At 43.1% G+C, this 19,563-nt stretch overlaps 1 protein-coding gene across 1 annotated transcript in view; it reads left to right on the forward strand.

Annotated features, from left to right (window-relative positions):
* Positions 1-2,259: 2,259 nt before the first annotated feature.
* Positions 2,260-19,563, forward strand: part of KCND1 (potassium voltage-gated channel subfamily D member 1) — a gene marked incomplete at both ends in the record, with an annotated part of 59,878 nt that continues 42,574 nt past the window's right edge. The window contains one exon of the mRNA XM_083356736.1: positions 2,260-3,374. Within this exon, the coding sequence (XP_083212862.1) occupies positions 2,260-3,374 (1,115 nt within the window). The remainder of the gene's footprint in view (positions 3,375-19,563) is intronic.

A 19,563-nucleotide genomic window follows, 5' to 3' on the forward strand; every position in this document is an offset into this window, starting at 1 on the left:
TCCTCGGAGGTGCCACCATTCCATCAGGGATCACCGCCTTCTCTAAATTTGTCCTTCCTTTTCCTTCCTTCCTTTTCCTTCCTTCCTTCCTTCCTTCCTTCCTTCCTTCCTTCCTTCCTTCCTTCCTTCCTTCCTTCCTTCCTTCCTTCCTTTGGATTTTTCTCTTTTCTCTTTTCAAACTTGCCTTGTTCTTTTCCCTCCTGTCTTAAGTCTTGCCGCCTTCTCTAAATTTGTCCTTCCTTTTCTTTCCTTCCTTCCTTCCTTCCTTCCTTCCTTCCTTCCTTCCTTCCTTCCTTCCTTCCTTCCTTCGGATTTTTCTCTTTTCTCTTTTCAAACTTGCCTTGTTCTTTTCCCTCCTGTCTTAAGTCTTGCCGCCTTCTCTAAATTTGTCCTTCCTTTTCCTTCCTTCCTTCCTTCCTTCCTTCCTTCCTTCCTTCCTTCGGATTTTTCTCTTTTCTCTTTTCAAACTTGCCTTGTTCTTTTCCCTCCTGTCTTAAGTCTTGCCGCCTTCTCTAAATTTGTCCTTCCTTTTCCTTCCTTCCTTCCTTCCTTCCTTCCTTCCTTCCTTCCTTCCTTCCTTCCTTCCTTCCCTTCGGATTTTTGTCTTTTCTCTTTTCAAACTTGCCTTGTTCTTTTCCCCTCCTGTCTTAAGTCTTGCCGCCTTCTCTAAATTTGTCCTTCCTTTTCCTTCCTTCCTTCCTTCCTTCCTTCCTTCCTTCCTTCCTTCCTTCCTTCCTTCCTTCCTTTCCTTCGGATTTTTGTCTTTTCTCTTTTCAAACTTGCCTTGTTCTTTTCCCCTCCTGTCTTAAGTCTTGCCGTGTTCTTTTCCTGATTCCCATCCCCCTCCTTCCAGTTTCCCCCTGCACCTTCGCTTATTGGAATTGTTTTAAAATCCAAATGGTTTATAAAGAGGTAGGCATGTTGTGGTTCAAGTCTAGCTTCCAGTTAGAGGTGGGAACTCTTGGCACAAGGAGACAGTTCATGGGAAAGTTTGTTTGGATCCTGAGGGTGTTTCTTGAGAAATGCTCTTTTCTCTCCCCAACCTCCTTTCTCTGGGGCCATTGCTAGTTTGCCCTGAGAAGCAGCAGTTTTTACATCTTAGTAGGTACAAAGAAGTGACAAGTGTTCCCTTGCCTTTGCCAAACTCTTTGACAAAGCTTCCTCATGCCACATCTTGGACACAGCATTATGAAGAGCCGTCATACTTTTTTGTCAGTGGCCTTTTGACTCTTACAATATGAAATAAGTCCCGTTGGCTCCTCTAGTCATTTGAGCTCTAGATTCCTAGATGTTATTCTAGCTCTGGAGAAGGATTCACGTAGTTATCAAAGAGCTGATTTCAAGGCGCCTTCCTCAGAGATGGTGTGCAATTGTGGATCTCATTCCCTTGGCCAACTTCTAAGTATCTCTTCTCAAAAATGCAGTCAAAAGACTGGAGCCCAAACAAATGCCTCTTAGGATTAGCAGCTAATTAAACCATATTTTCATATAATATTTTTGGGTTTCAGTTTTCAAAGCAGGACTAGTGCAATAACTTAAGAACTGCTGCACTCACTCCAAATTCCATAATTTAATGGCATGTTTTCTCATAGTTTGTCTGTTTCTCTATTTCTCTCTCTCCCCCCCCCCTTTCTACAGCAATGTGTGTTCTCCCTAAAGGTGAAGGTATCCGTTGAGCCCCTTCCTCTTACCTCCCCATCCCATCTTGGTAGCCTGCCATCCATTTTCTCTGCCAACAGGGAGAAAGGTTCAAAAGACAAAGAACAGCAGAATAATATAATCCATTGCAGGTTTCCAGAGAGGAGTGTCTATTATGTCCAGGCTGCACAGAACCAAATGGTCAAATTAATCTGTCAACGGGCACAAACTATGGAGGAGAGCCCTGTCAGCTGCATTATCTCTTTCTGATGCACAATTATTGATAGTAGAGTATCTTGATCTGATTACAGAGCTGGAATGCTGCTTGACAGCAAGTTTTCTAATGCATCCAGATTTGTTAACATCCACTGAAAACAGCTTGGATATTTTTACAGAGGAGGAAAAAAACATCACCATCCTTACTGGGATAAATACAGTACTTTGTTGTGCCTGGATATTTTACACAGAACTAATCTGGATGGCTACATCCCTACTGAGATTCTCTTAAGTCAGTGACTTATGGTTGAAACCGATCAAAGTAACCAGCTGAAAAATAGACAGCCCCTATTTGCCAAAAGTCTTTGAGCATAGAGGGTTTGATGGTGATACAGCTTACACAATATGGCTGCAGGAGTGGCAACCTGGCTGCCCTTTGCCCGGGCAGCAGCTGTGGGCTGGCTTCCGCTGGCCAAGAAGCCTATGCCCAAGCCTCCTCTGGACAATAAACACCGCCATGATGAAATCTTAGTGGTCAACGTTAGTGGAAAACGCTTCCAAACGTGGAAGAATACCCTTGACCGTTATCCAGATACCTTATTGGGCAGTTCGGAGAAGGAATTCTTTTTTGATGAAGACAGCAAGGAATATTTCTTTGATCGTGACCCAGAGATGTTTCGGCACATTCTCAATTTCTATCGTACCGGCAGACTCCATTACCCCCGCCAAGAGTGCATACAGGCCTTCGATGAAGAGCTGTCCTTTTATGGAATCATCCCAGAGCTGATTGGTGACTGCTGCTTGGAGGAATACCGAGATCGCAAAAAGGAGAATGCAGAGCGCCTGGCTGAGGATGAAGAAGCTGAGATTGCCACGGACACCGCCTTGCCACCAGATAGCACATTCCGCCAACAGCTCTGGAGAGCGTTTGAGACCCCCCACACCAGCACCATGGCTTTGGTCTTCTACTATGTGACTGGTTTCTTCATTGCTGTCTCAGTCATTGCCAATGTGGTGGAGACAATCCCCTGCCGGCCACCTCCCGGGCAGAAGAGAAGCATGTCCTGCGGAGATCGTTTCCCCAAAGCTTTCTTCTGCATGGATACGGCTTGTGTCCTCATCTTCACCTTTGAGTATCTCATGCGGCTTTTTGCGGCCCCAAGTCGATTTAAGTTCATGAAGAGCGTGATGAGTATCATTGACGTTGTAGCCATCATGCCTTATTACATTGGGCTGGTGATGCCGGAAAATGAGAATGTCTCGGGGGCTTTTGTGACCCTGAGAGTCTTCCGCGTCTTCCGCATCTTCAAGTTCTCGCGCCACTCACAGGGCCTAAGGATCCTGGGCTATACCCTCAAGAGCTGTGCCTCTGAATTGGGCTTCCTTCTCTTCTCCCTCACCATGGCTATCATCATTTTTGCTACTGTTATGTTCTACGCTGAAAAGAGCACAACGGAGACTAACTTCACCAGCATCCCTGCTGCCTTTTGGTACACTATCGTCACCATGACCACCCTTGGGTGAGTTACCCACTTTTAGGCATGGCCCTAAGGCCTCAACTCTACACTGTTCTTCTCTCTGCTCAAATAGAAAAAAAATATATCTCCAATTACATTTCTTTTGGAAGCTGATTATCAGGTTGATGTCTAATGGCATTCTGGCTTTGCGGTTAATTAATGTACCCTAAGACCAGGCTATTGTCAGATAATGAGCTGCGGGAATTAAGAGCTTGTCAGTTTCCAGAGTAGAAATGAGAGCCAAGCAATTAGGAGATGGGTAAGCAGTGAGTTCATAAAGGCCACTAGATTGGTTTGGAAGTTAAGTCATCTGCAAATGGGTCCATATAGCCTTTTCCCCAGACACTCTTATAAAGTGGTGGCAAAAACGCTGGCTCTGCCAAATGAAAGAGAGGACATGTGCCCTCACCTTTAAATGATTCTGAGATCAATGCGGCATTGTCTTCAAGGAGATACTGTAAAAAAAAAGTGTCTTTATCTTTGGGGGAAGGTGAGGAGACACCCATATGAGAACCAAGAGAAATTGAGATGGGGCCTATTGATATCAAATAAGTGTGAGTTGCAAACTAAAAGGGCAAGGGAGGGAGGGAGGGAGGAAGGAAGGAAGGAAGGAAGGAAGGAAGGAAGGAAGGAAGGAAGGAAGGAAGGAAGGAAGGAAGGAAGGATTTAGGAAAGATGTATAAATATGTGGACCTTTTCTCCCCAAAACAGAAGCACCATTTTGTATCTGTTGTGGATGAAAACTTTAGCCTTTTCTTTCAAATATAGCATTTCCTCCATTTCACCATTCTGTACACAATGCACTGACTTGTAATCATAGCTCTGGCTGCTGTACAGAAGCACTAATCTTCCCTTTTAAACTACCACATTGGGGGATATGTATGCATTCTAGAACTGCGTGCACTTTCTGGAAAAATGATTTTAGATGCGCTCGTGCATCCCTACTTGCCAGTTGAATTTTTAAATGTTGGGACTGGTGGGGGGCGGGGCGGTCTGGCATTTCAGAATGTTAGCTGCCTTCAGGGATTTGTTTTCCTCAGTCAACTGATTGATTCTCTTTTTCCTCTGAATTCAACTGGATATCATGTGTTACATTAAAACAGGAATAGAAAGTCTAGTGTCTCATCAGAGGTCCGTATAACATTTTAGTTCCAATTCATTTCTGGGCTCTCCAGGATCCACATTCCATGATGGGGTTAGTTTGATCACTTTTAGAATCAAGAGATTAGATCAGATTATTTATTAAGTTATTAAAATCATGTTATTGATGTTGTAATATATATAAATGCATAGCACTTTATAATTTACCATTAGCAAAAGACAAGTTCCTTCTCTCAGTGGCTTATTTACAATAGAAACAAAGAGAAATTGGGGCATCATCACAAAAAGAGGGTAAAAAGGGGTTGTTGGAGCAGATAGTGGATGGCTATTTTGAAAGATTCGGGGTGGTATAAATCTGAAATCATGGGCTTTTTGCAAGTCTGCAGGAAGCCTGAGGCTATGTGATGCCACTAGGTTTATTATTAACAGAGGGCTTTCCTGTATTCCAATGAATCATTATTTCTGGCATCTATTTTTGTACCTCTTTTGTTTTATCATTACTGGGAGCATATCACGCTGCTACAAGACTTCAGTGTAGAATCAAAGTTGGGCAGTTTTTATAATCCATCAGCTTCCATCTGGGAGAACTTAATGAAAGTGTGTTGAGACTGGGTGAGACCTAGTTTCATTTCTATTCTCCCTGTAAGATTCTCCAAGGATAGTACATCTGGAATTACTCCCATTTTATCCTAACAACAGCTGTATGGAGCTGGCCCAGGGTGAGAGAAAGGGCAGTTAGAAAGGAGAGAGTTCTAGAGAGCCACAGGCAAGTGTCAAGGAGATTTGGAGAATCTGGTCAGATATACTGAGAGTACTTTCAAAAGTTATCCAGAATGATCCTTTGACCGACTATTAATTTCCAAGAAGAGGGCTCTCAGGCTTCAAGTCTCCCTGGACGCCATTCTCAGTCTGTCTGATCAAATTTCCTAAATCCTCTTGACATTTGCCTCTGAATCTCCATCAGCAGTGGATAAGAGAAAGAGATTTTGACTAGAGGGTGACCAAAAATATAAGCGCTGCTCTTGAATAAGACATTAGGTCTGGTTGAAAATAAACAACCAGGAGAAAAAGCAAAAAAAAAACAAAAAAAGCTAGATGGGGACTTAGTGTCATTTATTGTGCATGTTTTGGCTTGATTCTGAGGGAGGGAAGAAAAGAAATAAGGGGAAAAAAATATCTACTTCTCGGACACCAGGAAATTATTTATTATCTTACCAACTGGAATTGGTGTTGCTGCTTCAAACTGAAAATCTGGGTGATGGATTTGTTAAGGCAATCATTAAAGATCACTTCCATTCTTCCATATTCTGGAGGTGGAAGGGTGATAGCTCAGTGCAATGATGGGTTGGCCAGAAACACAACAGGGTTTCTTTTGGTAGAAGGAAGCTGTGCTATATACTCTTTCCCCCCCCCCCATCAGAATGTATCCATATGGCTATGGAAGTGATTTCTTGACAGTTTTGAAGCATGAATGGGTAGATTGCGCCTCTGGATCAGGCAAATGGACCTTTGATTCACTGTATGTTGGAAGTGGGCCAGGTTGGGACTGAAGGCGGATCCTTCAGGATCAGGACCATTGGGAGTCTGGCAAAGAGGAGAATGAAGAGAGGAGCATGAACAGGTGGTGACAAGTTTGAATGAAAAGAATCATCTTTCTCTGCTGTGTCTAAACTTAATGAGAATCTACTGGTTGCTATAACATTTCCCCAGTGTCAGCAGCTGAGCTAGCAAGAACTCTTGGCTCTCTTCCTTTCCAGTCTCTGCTAGGCCTTGCTGAGAATTACCCTTCCCAATAAATCCCAACCATAATTCCCAACTCCTTTCCTGTTCTCAACCAGGCCAGAAAGCTCTGCTTCTCATTCTACTCTCCTCTCCTGAAATCTGATGGTTCCCATTATTGGGAAGCTTAATTATCTGCCCGGTTCCCATCCTGCTCAATTAAGTTTTAATAACTTGCTTGCACTTGTGCCAGAGAGACACCCGCTGTCGGCAAACATACCCCCTCCCAGTTCCCAGCCCTGAAGATGTCAGTGAAAGCCTCTGTTTCCACATAAAGGGGCATCAGGGCATCTGAGCTGCTTTCCCCTCAAGAACTGGGCCAGGAAGCTAGGTGTCCTGGCATCCCATTTGGTAACCAACTCTGCCCAGAATAAAGCCTCTCTTTTTCCTCATGGCATTCTCCCTTGGCTCTTCTCCAGCAGCCCTCACACAGCTCTTTCATTTTCTGCTGGGTACACGTGGACCAGCCTTTGATACCTTAAGCAGCAGAATATTAAGCCAGGCTCACCATTAATCACCACAGTGATCCCGGTGGCTCTGCAGCTTTTTTAGCTTGGCAGAGGCACAGCCTTTTCCTTCATCCATGAGAGCCCAATAGAACTGCTTTCCTGGATAGAAAAAGCTCTCTGCCCAGAGCCCCCACGATGGAGGGTCCTAGTAGCTTGGATAGAATTTATTTTTCTTAGGGGTCATATAAATAACAAACACAGAATACCTGCTGTTGTCAAATGTTACCTTGGGTGTGCTTTCTAGAAGGAATTTATCATTTATTTATTATTTTTTTTGCCACTCATCTTGCTGTGAGTCTGCTATGTGCGGCTCTGGTATGGACTAGTGCAGGGGTAGGCAACCTCGGCTCTTTTATGACTCATGGACTTCAGCTTCCAGAATTCCTGAGTCAGCTATCCTAACTCAGGAATTCTGGGAGTTGAAGTCCATGAGACATAAAAGAGCCGAGGTTGCCTACCCCTGGACTAGTGTGTAATATTAGGTCACAGCAAGCCATTCCGCAGCAGGTGCTTTCCTGCAGTCTTTGGCCTAGGACAGTGATGGCGAACCTTTTAGAGACCAAGTGCCCAAACTGCAACCCAAAACCCACTTGTGTATTGTCGGGTGCCAGGTGGGCGTGGCCCATTGGGTGGGCGTGGCTGTGGTGGTAACAGCAGACTGGGTGGGACTAAAAAGTTCAATCAGTCAATTCTAACTTTGAGAGATCTTTTTTTTCCTGCGAGAAGTTGAAATTGGTTGATTGAACCTTTTTTTTTTTTTTGCAGACAGCGGCGGAGGCCTAAAGCGAAAAGGTTTAATAAAACCCAGCTGAAGGCCTAGGACTGGGGCGACGGTGCGTGTGCCCACAGAGAGGGCTCTGCGTGCCACCAGTGGCACGCGTGCCATAGGTTTGCCACCACAGGCCTAGGACTTTAGTCACACAGAGAGGAAATTTGTGGAACTGAGCCTCTGAGATAGCTGGGGAGAACCCTACCTTGTCATTTCTATTCTCCACCTGTAAAATGGGAATAGAGTGAATTACCTTGCAAGATTGATGTTAATGCTTAATGGATCCAGTGAATCAGATCAAGCCATCAAGCTTACTGCAACAGTTGGCCACTTAATTTGGATCCATCTGTGACACTGATTCTCTCTGAGTCGCCTTGCCAGGCCATGTTGTTGCTGTAACCAGCTCATGGACTTTTCCTTTTTTGCACAGTCTTTGAAAGTGCAGGATGCCTCTTGGGCTCTAAAAGGGCAGTTCAGGGACCTCCCTAACATAGTCACGCCTGGAAGGATGGGAATGGCAGTCTAACACATTTGGAGGTAAGCTGGTTGGGGAAGGCTGGCTGGATGATTGTCTCCAGGGCACTCTTGCCGTTGCTTGCTGCCAGCATGAAGCCATTCTTGTCCCCGCGGCCTGAAGTGAAGCTTTTCTCCAGCTTTCCATTCTCCAGCCCGACCTCTGGACAATGTCCTTGGTTATTCCACCTTTTTTCTGTGCCACCCTGCCAGGGATACCTAGCTCGTCTTGCCCCGAGGAAGTATAAGTTGTACATACTTCCCTGGCTGCCACATTTTTCCTCCTCTTCTCCTGTCGCTTCTCCTCTCTGTTCCCAGTACAATTTGTCTCTTTTCCGTCAATGTTCTGCCCATGGACTTCTCGATTTGTAAGAGCAATCTCCTGACAGCTTTCCTTCCCCTCGGTATTCTAGCCCTCAATCTCCCTGCATACTCAGTTAACAGGACATCATCCTTCATGCAGTCCAAATTAAAAATAGCTCTGGGGTGATGCAGCCTCTTGTATAAACGGGTGCCTTGCCACAAAATGGGTGGCATCAGCATGTACCCAGAGAAAGGCTCAGGGTACACCAGGCTGCTCTTTCTATTTGACATAGTTCCATCTTAACATCAAAGAAGAAGAAAACTAATTATCTCCCTCCCCCTTTTTCTCTCTCTCCCCCCCCCAAGGTATTTTCAAAGGCGTTTCTGGCTGTTTGTCCACTTCTGCAGGGGCAGTGCCAGTTCTGGGTTTCCCCAGTCTGGATGCAGCCAGGTCAGCAATTCCGAGCTTTTATTGTTGTTGCTGAGTAATTTCTCTTTATGGGCTAAGTCACTTAATGTGTAACCAAAGGGAGGGGAATGAAATAAATAAATTTCCAGGCAGTGAAGGAGCCTACGTAGGAATTGAATTATTTATAGTAGGACCAGGGAAAGAGGAGAGAACTGGCTCCAACTGAAAGAGAATTCTGATCAAATTGTGGCTGCAGGAATGGACCGTTTCTTGATGGAAAGGATTTGGCTGGAAAAAGTGGGAAGCAGGTTAAATTAAGGGGTAAAGAATCATTAGGAGGGAGGGCTAATGAGAATGAAGGAGACCCACTGGCTGCTTCCCATTGAGCTCTACTGATCTGACCAGCTCTGCAGCCTCAAAAAGGGAACTGTTGGGTTATTTCAAAATGATGAAACTCAAGAGATGATAGATTCTTCCCTTGCTCCATTCGGACGCAGGGCGATTGGCTCTGGGTTTCTTTTTCATAACTTGTATTTTTTTTTAACTTAAAATTCAGAAGCAAATACTGGTGAGATTAAAAAGATGTAGATGTTTGGATTTTGTGTGTGTGTGTGTGTGTGTGTGTGTGTGTGTGTGTGTGTGTGTGTGTGTAAAGCCTGAATTCAATTGCAGTTACAAAATAGTGCACAAAGCACCTTTAAAAGGTGAGGAAAAGTCAACTGCCCTGCCCTCAAATTGGCAGCATTAGATTAACCCTTGTGAATTCCTTATCCATCTAAGAACAGCCTGCACTTAAGCCTCAAAACATTGTTTAAGACTTCCAGCTTTAGATTTGGGACATCTTGTAGGGATGAAATTTATAAATTTGTTTGAAATGGAGCATAGTTTGCCTCATCCATCAAACCTACGGTATTTCAAGTGCTCATGTCAAAGCTTCAGCTAGGTGTGGAATAAATCTCTAGGAACGCCAATACCATGAGCAAATAATTCAAAGAGGAGGCTCAGGTCAGGTTTTTTTAAAAAAATTCCCATTTATATCCCGCCCTTCTCCGAAGACTCAGGGCGGCTTACAATCTAAGAAGCACAAATCAATGTGCTTAGCAATAGCCTTCATTCTATGTATATGCCTGCTTGTTAGGGCTTTCGCCCCCCCCACAAGCAGCATTTTTACAAAGTCAGCTTATTGCCCCCAACAATCTGGGTCCTCATTTTACCTACCTCGGAAGGATGGAAGGCTGAGTCAACCTTGAGCCTGGTGGGACTCGAACCTGCACTAATTGCAGGCAGCTGGTGTTACTTAAGGAGGCATTAGCCCACTGCTCCACCAAGTTTTTATTGTAGATACAAAATATTTTTTTTTAATGATGAAAAACAGCTACTACAGAATCAAGGAATCTGGCTCTACTTATAGGTTAGCTATAGAGTTTAGGCCCTCTATCTATTTCTCCCACTTTCAATGGGATGGAATGTATGTTGCCTGTTCTCATATTTGGATGCTGATGGAACATGCTTAGGGTTCTTGATTAGGGTTAGGGTTAGGCAAGGCAATTTTTGTCTTGCCACCTTCAGTGGCATGTAACTGGGCATGTGGGAGCAATGACAGACTGTTTCTGAGGTTGTAAAAAGTTCCATTTTCTCAGCATCCAGTAGCTATAGCTATTTGCATCTGTGGAGAGGAAACATGGATACAAAGAACCCCACGTCTGCAGAACAAAATGCAGTTATGTGATTTTAAAAACAGAAAAAGAAATGCAAGCACCAAAGCTTGCATAGTGATTTTTAACTTGGCACAATTTTGCTGTGGCTTATGGCTCTTTCACCAGGCATAACCATAAGGCATAACCATACGAACTTGCTTCTTTTTATATTGAAAACCGAAATTCTCAGGAACCTCCACTTCCCAAGAACCTCATCTGCATTTCCACAGAATTATGGTGCATGCATTGCCTTGTCGGGTTGAATAGGGTTGAATAAACCCTGGCACCTTTCTGTTTAGAAAGAAAGAAAGAATTTCATAGTAATGGGCTGCCACTGAATAGACCTAATATGTAGGCTGGATGATAAGATTAGTTGATGGAAAAGCAGAATCACAAGTATGTGCGGGAGAGGAATGCATCCTTTTTTATGCAAGCAAGTATCAGGACTTTGAGGCTAGAAGTAAAATGAAGGGTGGCAGTGCCAACATGACCAGAAAACAGAGTTTAATTTGCTGTCTCCTGGCCTTTGGCTAACCAGAGGCCCAGTGGTGTTGCTGAATCACTAACCCCATCATACTGTGAATGCTGTATCAGTTGACTGTGGAGGGCTCCCAATTTCTACATAAGTAGCTGCCTTGCCACAAGCCAAATCACGCTGATCCAGAATTTTCAGGTCTTTCTTGAGATTCCTTCAGCAGAGATCTTCTCACCTGCAGTGGAACATGGACTTTATCTCTGAGATGGGGCCAGTTTTTGGCCAATCTGCAGAACCCCCTCCCTGTTCTCTCATAGAATTATTCTCATTCTACTGCTGGAATGAATTTTGTTATTTAGGTGCCTAGTGATTTATTGTTTCAACCATTGGCTTTGTTTGCCTAGCACACTAAAACAAAAAAAAAAGTGTGGTTTACAATCCATAAATTGAATTTCAGCTAAGCCATACTATGGTTTGCTTCTTTGTGGCTTATCGTGGTACAAATCCACCAATTGTGTTTCGTTTAATAAACGATTAAGCAAATGATGGCATTGCATGGCATATGAACTGAACCACTGACTTCCAACTCTGTTTTAGGTAATGAGGATGAATAGAACTGTAGCCTTAGTGTAACTCCGACTTTCCTAATCCATAGCTTTATTTGAACCACTTTCGAAGTTTGGCTCCAAGATCGCCAAATTATGGTTATACTCGTGCCATTGGGAATACTTTGTGCTTAGAAGAAGCATGGGCATATACAAAGGGTTCTTCCTCAATTACAGTTGACAGTGAAATTTTGCAAATTGTTCATTGTGTTGCATGCTGAACTGGAAATCCAGCTGACAGAACAAAATGTGTTTCTATGAAAAGAGGCACATTTTTTGAGGCTTGAAGAGCTTCTCCGTCGGCCAGACTAGACAGGCCATACTAACCCTTCAGGTGATGCTTTCAAGTAGGTGGATAGACAGCAGTGGCTGGGAAACTAATGTGGGATGTCATCCAAGGGAAATAGAAAGGCAGCCAATATCTTCATCCCCCCATTCAAAACTTGCTACAGAAATTTCCTTTTATTCAATGCAGTTAGTTCTCATCTACTTGCTTCTGGCAAGCACTTTTCTCTTGAAAAAGGATTTTGCAAACTAATACACCCTGAGATCGATCACTTGCTTGGCTCAGGAGACCTTTGATGCATTTTACATCCCCAGTCTGGTGCACTCCACCTTAGTAGGAAGATAATTCCCACCTCAGCCAGCCAGTACAGCCAATGGTGCTGCTGGCAAAAGGACAGTGAGAATTGCAGCGTAGTGCACAGGGAAAGCACCAGGTTGGGGAATGTCATTCTGGGTGGGTTTTTTTTAAATAGAAAGACTTGGTGATGCTGTTCGTTCTACTTTGGGGATCTTCATGCAATGGTGCAAACAAAGCTCCTTGTCTTTGAAGCCCAGAAAGCAGCCACTTCCTCTGGCATCCTGTTTCCAAATACTTCCCAGCTCCCCACGTGCGCAGTTCCCCTCACTCGCATTCTCAGCAGGAGTGTGCTGTTTCTGCATGAACACACTCATGCAGGCATTCTGGATGCAGCTGTTTTAATGTTTCAGGAAGGGAGGGGGTTTTTCTGCTCATGCCGGTCTGCTACGCAAAAAGACCCATTTGGAAGGCTTTGCAGCTGCAGTCTATACTCACACAAAGCCATCGTGTGTTTGGTTTTGGCTTAATGCATTAAGGGGAATCCAGCTGTTAGGGTTTTTAAATCATCATTTAGAATGTTAGTGAAGTCAGCCAGTGGTGGCTTTTCAGCAGTCCGTTCATGGGTTGGGGAAACGTGGCTCATACCGAAGGGTCACTCAATCTGGATTGCCCCTTTAGTGGTGTCCAAGGTTTTGAAGAAGGAATGATAATTGCCTAACTGCTTTGCCTTTGAGAAGGATGTGATTCTGATGGTTTTGGAACAGATCCAGAGTCCTGGGATGAAAAGAGCAGGTGACAGCAGTGAAGGCTTGAGGAATGGGCAGATTTGCCAACAGAAGACCCTTCTATTGCCTTGACAAGAATGAGTTTTATTGTAGAGAATGTTTTGTTCAATGTAGGTTTATTTATGTACTTTTGCTGCTACCACAAACTGATAATGCTCCAGTCTTGTAGCCATTTGCTGGGAGTAGAACTCAATAGGGCTTGTTTCTTTGAACTTTTAACATTTTATAAAGAATGAGGAAATGGATCTCTGACCCAGGGTACATACACCCTAGAAATATATCCAAAAGAGAGAGCTGAAGAGAGAAAGGGAAATGAAGACAGGGCTCTGTAGGAAAATTATTAGGTTTCTGAAGTCATGCTGCTCTATCCTAAAATGGTGGTGCTTGATATGGATTTTTACAAGAATTGACTTGAGCAGGGATAATCTTTAAAGGACGGTAGATATCAATGTTTTTTTTTAGAAAGGCCAATTGATAGATCTTCAATTTCTAAGCAATTCATTTATGTATTATATTAAAACAAGCATTTTGCAATACATACAGTCTCAAAAAATCCACATACTTCAAGCCAGTAAACATGAGACGAATTGAGAGCATTAGCCTAATTTATTTTCATTTCTAACTCTGCCTGGGTGTGTGATGGGAGAGTGATAGAACTCGGGGGGCTCTTATTCAAGCCTCCCTCTGGATTCTGAAATTTCAGCAGGCCGTCATACCTCTAAGGAACAGACACGTAGGCGTGGGGGTTTTATTCCCAAAAGCATGGCTATTGCTCTCAGGTTCCTTATTCAGCCCTGTTTTCCCCTGCATTTTTTCTTTGCCTTTTCACTATATTTCTACAGAAGAAAATTGGAAAATATTTTGTATCTGAAGAGCAGGGCAGTGAGGGAAAGCGTGTGTGTCAGGATTTTCTGGCTTATTTCTGTAAGACTTGCATTGTCTTTTTCTTTGCTTAATACAAACTTAAACCCACAAAACTCTAAATCTGATGCTTGATCATTGGAACTGGAGGGCACAAAATAATCTGGGCAACACAGCACCCCTGGAGCATAAATTGCATATCCTTGTCGTAATGCACAGAGCTCTTGCTAAATTATATTAACACAGCAGAATCCAAATCATCGCCAGTCAAGAAAAGATGGCTTCACTCAAACACCTTTCAAATGCAATTTGGTTTCTGCTGGCTAATCCATGCAGATTTTAGTGGATTAATCTGGCATTTAAAGCTAAGTATTCCTGCAACCCTTTGTGGTTGCCAAACTGATATGAAGTGAAAATGCCTTGTTGTACCAGACCTGTGATTGATGTTTCTCTACCAATATAAATGTAGGCAGCTTTGTTTTACCAAAGGATATGGGAAGTGCTGCATCCAGCACAAGGGAGACATACACTGACAAACCAAATCATTTCCATTTGCACTATACCCATTGCTGAAATCTTGATTACTTGTGGAGGATGTTGCCACAGTAAATTGACTGGGGCTATTGACTCTCTTGGCTTTCCCAAGAACAGACCCAGCCAGCAGGCATGCTGTCAGTGCATCAAAAACATCTTCTTTCCAAATCCCTTCTTCCATCCCATTTCAGACATGGGGAATTTTGTCAGTCCAGTTTTCCCAGCTCAGCCTATTCTCTGCTCACCACCTCTGTACTGTGATAGTCTGCAATGCAAGGTTACTGCATATTCTTTCCAGTGGAGTGGAAATGCTATGAGTTGGTACCGAGGGATTATATGAATATTTCATGCTATCCATATTTATAATCAGTGCCAGCAAAATATATCCTCCTTGAAGGCAGAGAGGAAGGATCTTTGGTGTTTATCTTACAGCTGGTTGTCATATTTGTTTCCTGTCCATTGCAGAAATCTACCCTCCCTTTTGACATCTGCAAAGTAGAAAAAGACAAACATCTAACTTACGTAAAATGTTTCTAATTACCCACTTACCTTTGACTTGATCTCCTCCCACTATATCCTCAAGGTGGACACAGATTGAACATTGAATTGTGATCCAAAGGAAGCCAGTCAGCCTGGAAGTTATTGATGATTCTCTGGAATGATAAAGATTTGTGTTGAAGCTAGCCTAAGACATTTTATTGTTTTTCCATTGGTGCTCAGCAACCAAAGAAATACACATTGGAATCAAGAAGTGTGAGCACTTCAAAAAACAGATCTGCGAACAACTAGAAGCAAACAAAGTTATAACTAGTAGCCAGCATGGGTTGGTTAAAAACAGATCATGCCAGACCAATCTTATTTCATTCTTCAACAAAGTGACTAAACTAATAGACCAGTGAAATACTGTGGACATAGTATACTTAGACTTCAGTAAAGCTTGGATTAAGTAGACCACAACCTACTCCTTGGTAAGCTAGAAAAAGGTGGAATAGACAATGTCACCACCAGATGGATCTGTGGCTGGCTGGCAAACCGTACTCAATGAGTAGTCCTCAATGGCACTACATCCACATGGAGAGAAGTAAGCAGTGGGGTACCACAAGGTTCCGTCTTAGGCCCAGTACTCTTTAATATCTTCAACAATGACTTAGATGAGGGAATTGAAGGGGAACTCATCAAATTTGCAGATGACACCAAACTGGCAGGAGTAGCCAACTTCCCAGAAGACAAACTCAGGATCCAGAAAGATCTTGACAAACTTGCACAATGGGCCCTACCCAACAAAATGAGTTTCAATGTGGAGAAGGAAAAATCAAAGGTAGGAAAAATCAAAGGTACAAGTACAGATTGCGCAAGACCTGGCTTAAGAACAGTAACTGTGAGAGGGATCTTGGAGTCCTAGTTGTTGTTGTTGTTGTTAGTTGCAAAGTCGTGTCCGACCCATCGCGACCCTATGGACAACGTTCCTCCAGGCCTTCCTGTCCTCTACCATCTTCTGGAGTCCTTTTAAGCTCACACCTACTGTTTCAGTGACTCCATCCAGCCACCTCATTCTCTGTCCTCCCCTTCTCTTGCCCTCAATCTTTCCCAGCATTAGGCTCTTCTCCAGTGAGTCCTTCCTTCTCATTAGGTGGACAAAGTATTTGAGTTTTAGCTTCAGGATCTGGCCTTCTAAAGAGCAGTCAGGGTTGATCTCCTCTAGGACTGACCGGTTTGAGTCCTAGTGGACGATCACTTAACCATGAACCAGCAGTGTGCAGCAGCAGCCAAAAAGCTAATACAATCCTGGGTTGCATAAACAGAGGCATAAAATCAAGATCACACAAGGTATTAGTACCGCTTTATGAAACCCTAGTAAGACCACACCTGGAATATTGCAGCCAATTTTGGTCACCCTTTCACGAAAAAGATGTTGAGAGTTTTGAAAAAATTCAGAGAAGAGCAACTAAGATGATCAAAAGCCTGGAAACTAAAACATACTAAGAACGGCTGTAGGACTTGGGTTTGGCTAGTTTAAAGAAAAGAAGAAATAAGGGAGACATGATAGCAGTATTTCAGTATTTGAGGGGCTGCCACAAAGAGGGAGTCAAACTGTTCTCTAAACACCTGAAGGCAGGATAAGAAGCAACGGTTGGAAGCTAACCAAGGAGAGAAGCAACCTGGAATTAAGGAGAAAGTTCCTGACAGTGAGGACAATTACCAGTGGAACAGCTTGCCCCCAGAAATTGTGGGCGCTCCATCACTGTAGATTTTTAAAAAGAGGCTAGACAGTCGTCTGAGATGGTATAGGTTGTCCTGCTTGAGCAGGGGGCTGGACTAGAAGACCTCCAAGATCCCTTCCAGCTCTATTATATTCTATTCATTTTTCCTGCAACATTGCAAAAAAAAAAAATAGCTTGCATGTTTTTGAACTGCAAGGAATTTCATTGATGCTTCCTCTTCCAATGTAGTATTTGCATTTGAATGGATTGTATAGGTTTTCCTCCCTGGAGCTGGAGCTGTCCTTTCAAAGCAGCTGTGGCACCGCTGCAGCAGTGGGGCCCAAGTCAAAATAAACAACCAAAGAGATTAGAGTAAATGAACAAGAGATTGCAGGAGTTATCCTGAAAGAGAAAAGGTGTGTTTCAATATTGTCTCAGAATGGATCAATGAGCTAGTCTTGCAGAAGTTGTTGGACTCCAGCTGTCAAGGTCAATAAGTCATGGTGATGGAGACCGTTGGTAAACATTTAAAAGGCTACCAGTTTCAGTCCCTCTTCCATGGCTTTGCCTTCAGTCAATGGGCTGAGTTTAGCTGTCATGAGGTTCAGGGGCAAGAGATCTACTTGCTGTTGTCACCACCAACTGCCAAACTCCGAGGCAACAGCATTTGCTTAACACCAAACGCCATTTTCCAAATAGAGTTGTCATGGATCCTCTTCAACAAGTTTAATTGAGAAGAAAGGGAGGGATAATAAGAGATCCTGTTTCTCTTCCAAAACCAATATAGTGCCAAAATACATTAAGGTGGAGATATTCATTCATTCATTCATTCATTCATTCATTCATTCATTCATTCATATCATCTTGGTCCTTTTGTGTAGTGGAAGAACTTACAGCAATCTCCAAAATCTTTATCAGTCTAGAACCAACCATTACATTGATCACCTGCTTGCTTTGCTGCAAAGAAAGAATTGGGCAAGCAGATTGATGCTTCTTCTGCTCCTGTAACAATAGGAGCGGAACCAACTAACCATAAGTCTTTGCAATGGGGCAGATCCTAGCAGATGCTCAGTGATGCCAACTGTGCCACTGACCCACACCGGCCACTAATCAGTGATGTCCATAGGAGGGCCAAAGTAGGTGTCAACTCTGCAATGAACTTGGGTGCAGGGTTGCAGTTGTGGCAGTTGTAACATTGCAGTTGAAGCCCTCCCATATACACCATACAATAGAAGTGGGCTTGGATTGTGATGCTATGACTGCTGCCATTAATTATGATTTGAGATTACTCTTTGACATCAGCTATGTTTTTGGAGTTTTCTTTAGTTTGTTCTTTATTTTTGCTAAAGCAGGAAGATTATGGGGTAGGAAAAGAAGAGAAACAACAACTGTTATAGAATGCTGTTCGATACCCATTTAATTGTCACAACTCTTCTCCCCCCATTCCTAAATATAATCCTGAGAATTGGAGATTGGGGTGGAGACTCAAAGCATTCTACTCAAAGCCTGTGTTACCTACTCTGTTCTTTTCCCTCACCCATACCTGTGCTGAATTTCAGCTGTGTGTTTTTTCTGGAAATTCAATTCAGTGATTTTCCTGGGGAAAAGAATGAATATTGAACCAGTTTGATTGTTATGCAGACATGAGAAGAATAGATGGGTGGGGTGAAAGAGACTTAACTGGGGGAAAATATAAGCCCTAGTCTTGAAATCATAGATTTTTCTAATGGCTGTGCATTGTATCTAATCATTTTTTTAGAGAGGGTCTCTATATAAACTTCTTATGCTGCACTGTAATTTCGACAGAGCATTTATTTTTTTTATCCAAAATACACTGCTGCCCAAATGCTGACAATGGTTTTTCTGGTCTTCCAGAAATTAGAGATCCAGAAAGCATGTATTTGAGCAGGAGGGAACAGATCCCATGCAGTTCTGTTGCTGAGTCCATATTGTCGTTGTAGCTTTCCCCATTGATAGTGCTGGCTGGGGATGATAGGGATGGCAGTCCAGGATCTCTGAAAATTTGTTTTGTCAGTTCTTTTTGTTGCCCTTGAAAATGAAGAATTGTCTTTCAGGTTTCAACAGCTTGGTTTGACATTCCTCTGTGGCTATGCCAAACCCCTTGCTCTTTAGCTTGTATAGCAGTCTTTCTCCAGCTGCCATAATCTCAGGCTATTTGCTATGCTGACTGAGGCCAATGGAAACTGTAGGCTCAAACATCTGAACCATGCCGGGTCAAGAAAAGATGCCATATAATAGAAGAATGCCAGTGTGGTACCTTGTCAGAATGATTTGTCCTCCATTCACACATTGTTTCCTGTACAGTTCTTCGCAACTATTCCATAAAATTTCAGTCAGCTTACATAAATTATATGGTTTTTTATGGATTTTGAGCCTTTTGTATTCATTTTAACAAAGCAGTGATGGGATCAAGGAAACCGTGAAATTTCAGAATGTTCAGTTCATCTTCTGAATCTACTATCATTCATTATTATTTCTTTCGTATTGTAACGGTTCCCTAAAAGACACAGAGTTGTGGGTACTCCACAAGTAGGTAGGTCCAATGGAACCTCTCCAGATACGGAGTGGGTGGGAGACGTGTGTGTAATTTGGGGAAGAAATAGGGGTGTGCAATTTGGAGAATGAGGTCTTCCAAAGCATTGCATTGCTCTGTTCTCCCAATTGTGCACTCATTTTCATGACTAGAACGTTTCCAAAGGATTGTGAGAATGGGGCACCCGATTTGGAGGGAAAAAAATGGGTTATGCAATTTAGAGAATAGTGCAAGGTGGCCTCGGGAAGAAGGCCTTGGTGCAGCCAATAGTATTGTGCATAAAGTCTCATCTTGTGAGCAGCAGAATCAAAATAGCAAAAGTCAACTGGGTGTGGCAGAGAGCTTAGAGAGCAATGGGCAGGGTTTTGGTTGAAAAAAGAGATTTACTTCAGAAGAGGTACAAGAGTCCTCGATCTGCAAGCATAACGGAACCTGGAATTTCCATCGCAGGTTATGATGGTTGTATGTTGAAGCACCTATGTGACCAACCTGATTTCACAATCTTTTCTGCAGC

The sequence above is a fragment of the Vipera ursinii genome, assembly GCF_947247035.1.
Source record: "Vipera ursinii genome assembly, chromosome: 2".
NCBI classification, from domain to species: Eukaryota; Metazoa; Chordata; class Lepidosauria; order Squamata; family Viperidae; genus Vipera; species Vipera ursinii.